The 5,000-nt window shown below is 35.7% G+C and overlaps 1 protein-coding gene across 1 annotated transcript in view; it reads left to right on the top strand.

The window, feature by feature from the left end:
• Positions 1–5,000, top strand: part of LOC130101510 (anosmin-1) — an 83,861-nt gene that overhangs the window by 70,962 nt on the left and 7,899 nt on the right. Inside the window, exon 11 of the mRNA XM_056267279.1 lies at positions 2,861–3,050. Within this exon, the coding sequence (XP_056123254.1) occupies positions 2,861–3,050 (190 nt within the window). The remainder of the gene's footprint in view (positions 1–2,860; positions 3,051–5,000) is intronic.

Genomic DNA, 5,000 nt, shown 5'->3' with positions numbered 1-5,000 from the left:
GATCTTACATATAAGTGTTGTACATCATTCGATCCTGTTAAGTTTGTATTTTTTTTGTGGAACCTCATAATAAAAACAAAGTGTTGTGATTTTCGCCTAATAAAGAAAAATAAACATGATGCGCGTTCTGCGTTCTCTCTGTCAGTGAAGTCCATTCTGAAACGCGTCCGAAAAATCATCTGTAACTCTGTAAATACTCAGTCAAACAGGTATACAGGCACACAGGCATGAAGCCTGAATTATCTTCTTTTAAATGAAGTAATTTATATAAAAAAAAATGTTTCTCATTTTATGTAATCTGTACGAAAAGAGAGAGATGATAGTCGTTCTCGTCTCAGCTCATTAAAGTTAATTTGACCACGCCCACGGAGCGCGCGCTCTATTCAAACACAAATGCGATCCACGCCCACATCAGCTGGATAACCACCGAAAGAGACTCAGATTTACGACGCTGTGAGGAATAATAGTTCTATCTTAATAATAATCCTGGAAAAAATGACCTCAGAAGTAGGCTACAGGTAGTTTCATTTGGAGGAGCAACGGATCCAGCCGAGGAAATAGGTACATTCTTTATTTTCAAGTGCTTTGTGCTAATCGCGATATGGAATAGTGTCTGTAAACAAAAAGACTGTTTGAATCGCGTTTTTGTGTGTGAATGAATGAACAGCTTTTACCTAACTATATTCCAATACTGAGATGAGTAAAAATCGACTGAAATATGTTGAAATAAAATATTTTTGTATAAGCAACGTATTAAACTGCAAATTAACATTTATATGTCCTAATCATAAAAACGATGTGTTACATATGAAAGACAAGATGTCGTTTTTACTGTAAAATACTGCCACATCAAATAAGCTTGTTTGCTAAGATGTTATTATAGTGTTTGTTCGATTGTAAGCTATATTCAAACTAATTAATCCGCAACTGTGAAATATGTATGATAAAATGTATACTTTAGTATATAATACAAAGAAAGATTACATTTGAAATATAGTTAAAATTTTAATTGTTGTTGTAATTGTAACCTTTTTATTAAAATAGCAAAAATATATGTAGGCTACATATAAATAAATCTTAGGTAAATCTTAAAAGCTCAATATAAGCCTCCTCTTTAAATTATTTGTATTGTGTTTTATTAGTGACACATTTGGGATATATTCCCAAACTTTCTGTAAAAACAGTATGATAATTAACTGCACAATTACTAGAAATTTTTACATTTGATATTATACAATTTGAAAGCACAATTTGAAAAATAAATAAATAATTGGAACTGTGAACCAATTTTGGATTATATAGGCATATATATATATATATATTGTCATTGCATTCTTGTGGCTCATTGACACACCTGAATGAAAGGGTCGTTAGTATGCAGCCCCATTATGCACTCATTATGCGGGCCCATTGTCTTCTCAGGTGTGAATCACAGCAGGTCACACCCCTGCGCATATTGCCTTTCCAAACAAAAAGTGTCATTTTTAAATTTAAACCAATCTATTGTTTTATGTGAATGATTAGAAAGGATGATTTTCAGATCATTTTGAAGAAAAAACTCTAGGCGACAACATCCATTAGTCAAAAGTCTTGTGGACACATATTTAGTATGTGTTTTGTGGCCTTATTTCAGAAACTTTAAGTTTTAGTTTTTTCAATAACCACGCATAAACAATATTCTCTCAAAAATACAAAAATGTACATACATGTTGCTCACACATTATGGTAGCCCTGTGTGTGCTAAATAGAGTGTAATTACACCTTTGCCAGTAATATGTTTATAAGCAACTGAAAAAAGCACAAATGTCAGAGTATGTCAAAACATCTCAAGGACCCAAAAAACACCTTGGACCCCAGAGGGTTAAGTTCTAAGGTGTTCTATGGTGTTGCTAGGGTGTTGCTATGCAGTTTTTGATATGTTCGGGGTGGTTGCCAAGACCTTGCTCTGGAGTGGCTAAGGTGTTGTAGCTGGCTGCTAGGGGTTGCAATGCAGTTAAGTTCTAAGGTGTTCTATGGTGTTGCTAGGGTGTTGCTATGCAGTTTTTGATATGTTCGGGGTGGTTGCCAAGACCTTGCTCTGGAGTTGCTAAGGTGTTGTAGCTGGCTGCTAGAGGTTGCTATGCAGTAAAGTTCTAAGGTGTTTTAGGGGGTTGCTAGGGTGTTGCTATGCAGTTTCTGAAATGTTCGGGGGGATTGCCAAGACGTTGCTCTGGAGTGGCTAAGCTGTTGTAGCTGGCTGCTAGGGGTTGCAATGCAGTCAAGTTCTAAGGTGTTCTAGGGGGTTGCTAGGGTGTTGCTATTCAGTTTATAAGATGTTCGGGGTGATTTATATAAGGGTGTTTTGTGCCTCAAAGCGTGGCATTAGCAATGCCAGGGTCATGGGTTTGACCCCAGGGAGGGAATGCATATAAACCTCGAAGGCAATGTAATGTATTTAATTTGTAGGCATTAGTATGGCCTGTTTTTTTAGTCACTCCAACAATTCAGTTCAATTCACATTTATTTGTTTAGCGCTTTTCACAATACACATCATTTCAAAGCAGCTTTACAGAAAATGTCCACATTACAGTTTACAGTGATCTGTTATCAGAGGAAACTGTCTGAGTTATGCATTTCAGAAATATACATATACAAAATCACAGTTAGCGAAAAAGGTATTAATTTAAACAATGTAATAATTGAATGCAGAAACAATGAGCTCATTGCTTGTTTGTTATCACATGATTATGACATTTAGAAAGATGATGCATGATGCATGATGATTCCCACAACACCGTAGACTTCTGCATGAACACACACCGGTTCTCTCCATCCTCCGGTCACCCGCTCTCTCTTTAACAAACGTGCTTCTCTTTTGCAGGAGAACTACATTAATCTCCCCAACCTGCTGTTCTCCTGCATGTACACGGTCACGGTTCACACACTCAGTGCGAGACAGCGCTCCTCGGACGAGAGCATAGGCTTCCTCACGCCGTCCTGTGAGATTATCCGGAGCAAGAGCCCGAAGCCCATCGCCTGTCCCGGTGACCCCGGCCCCCTCCACAGGACCGGTGCGGGTTTAGCGTTTGTTTTCATACGGTTCATGACATTGAGTGATTACAGTGGGTCTGTTTGGGAGCAACAGTCTGCAGACGTGGTGCTTGTTTTGGTCTTTAGTGTGCCGCTGTTCTGGTGCATCTTTAATTTACTTTTGATATTTTCAGGTCTTTTATTTTACTCTAGTTTCTTTTAATTTAGTAAAAAATACTTTTTAATATAGATTAATATACTGTTGAAGTTTTTATTAATATTTTGAATTAGTTTTTATTTTTGTATTTTCAGTTTTTATTTTAGTCTTACTTTTTTTTATAAAAATCATTTTTTTTTGTAAAAGTTAGTAACTTTTTTAAATAGTTTATTTTATCTAACTTTTTTTGTACTTGATTAGTACTAAGTAGTGTAGTTTTTATTAATGTTTTTGAATTAATTTTTGTTTTGGTATTTTTTTTTTACAAACATTTTTAGTTGAAGTTTATTATTTTTTATTATTTTTTTTATATTTTATTTTGGTTATTTTATTTTTTACTTGATTAGTAATAAGTAGTGTTGTTTTAGTTTTATTGACATACTATTCAAGCTTTTATTAATATTTTTATATTTTCAGTTTTTATATTTTAGTTGAAGTGTATAATTTTAATGATTTTAGTAAAAGATTTGTTTTTTAATATTTTATTGCATTTAACATATACGTATTTATTTAATAGTTGATATGCTATTATAGTTTGTATTCTTTTTTTGTATGGTTTAATTTTTTTTAAATTTTAGTTAAAGTTTGTCATTGTCATTTTTTCTCTCTCTGAATGTCTAATAATTTTTAAACTATTTATTAATTTTTATTTCAGTTTTAGTTTTAGTTACTTTAGTACTTCAACTTGCACTAAACAAAAATGAGAAATGTTTTAGTTTTAGTTAACAACAATAACCCTGACACAAGTGCCTAAAAACAAAACTCTTAATAACTTTCATTCAGTGACTAGTTTTTCCTTTATTCATAATTTTGCATCTTCTGTCGTTTTCACACGTTTTCATTTTCTCAGTGTGGTGTGTGTGTTTTGTGTAGTCTTCATGTTCTCAGTGTGGTGTGTGTGTTTTGTGCAGTCTTCATCTCAGTGTGGTGTGTGTGTTTTGTGTAGTCTTCATGTTCTCAGTGTGGTGTGTGTGTTTTGTGCAGTCTTCATCTCAGTGTGGTGTGTGTGTTTTGTGTAGTCTTCATGTTCTCAGTGTGGTGTGTGTGTTTTGTGCAGTCTTCATCTCAGTGTGGTGTGTGTGTTTTGGGCAGTCTTCATCTCAGTGTGGTGTGTGTGTTTTGTGTAGTCTTCATGTTCTCAGTGTGGTGTGTGTGTTTTGTGCAGTCTTCATCTCAGTGTGGTGTGTGTGTTTTGTGTAGTCTTCATGTTCTCAGTGTGGTGTGTGTGTTTTGTGCAGTCTTCATCTCAGTGTGGTGTGTGTGTTTTGTGCAGTCTTCATCTCAGTGTGGTGTGTGTGTTTTGTGCAGTCTTCATCTCAGTGTGGTGTGTGTGTTTTGTGCAGTCTTCATCTCAGTGTGGTGTGTGTGTTTTGTGTAGTCTTCATGTTCTCAGTGTCGTGTGTGTGTTTTGTGCAGTCTTCATCTCAGTGTGGTGTGTGTGTTTTGTGCAGTCTTCATCTCAGTGTGGTGTGTGTGTTTTGTGCAGTCTTCATCTCAGTGTGGTGTGTGTGTTTTGTGCAGTCTTCATCTCAGTGTGGTGTGTGTGTTTTGTGCAGTCTTCATCTCAGTGTGGTGTGTGTGTTTTGTGTAGTCTTCATGTTCTCAGTGTGGTGTGTGTGTTTTGTGCAGTCTTCATCTCAGTGTGGTGTGTGTGTTTTGTGCAGTCTTCATCTCAGTTTGGTGTGTGTGTTTTGTGTAGTCTTCATGTTCTCAGTGTGGTGTGTGTGTTTTGTGCAGTCTTCATCTCAGTGTGGTGTGTGTGTTTTGTGCAGTC

This window comes from Rhinichthys klamathensis, unplaced genomic scaffold, assembly GCF_029890125.1.
Source record: "Rhinichthys klamathensis goyatoka isolate OS25496 unplaced genomic scaffold, OSU_Roscu_1.1 h1tg000257l_1, whole genome shotgun sequence".
NCBI lineage: Eukaryota > Metazoa > Chordata > Actinopteri > Cypriniformes > Leuciscidae > Rhinichthys > Rhinichthys klamathensis.
The sequence above is the reverse complement of the archived record's forward strand: the minus strand, read 5'-3'. Positions and strand labels throughout refer to the sequence as shown.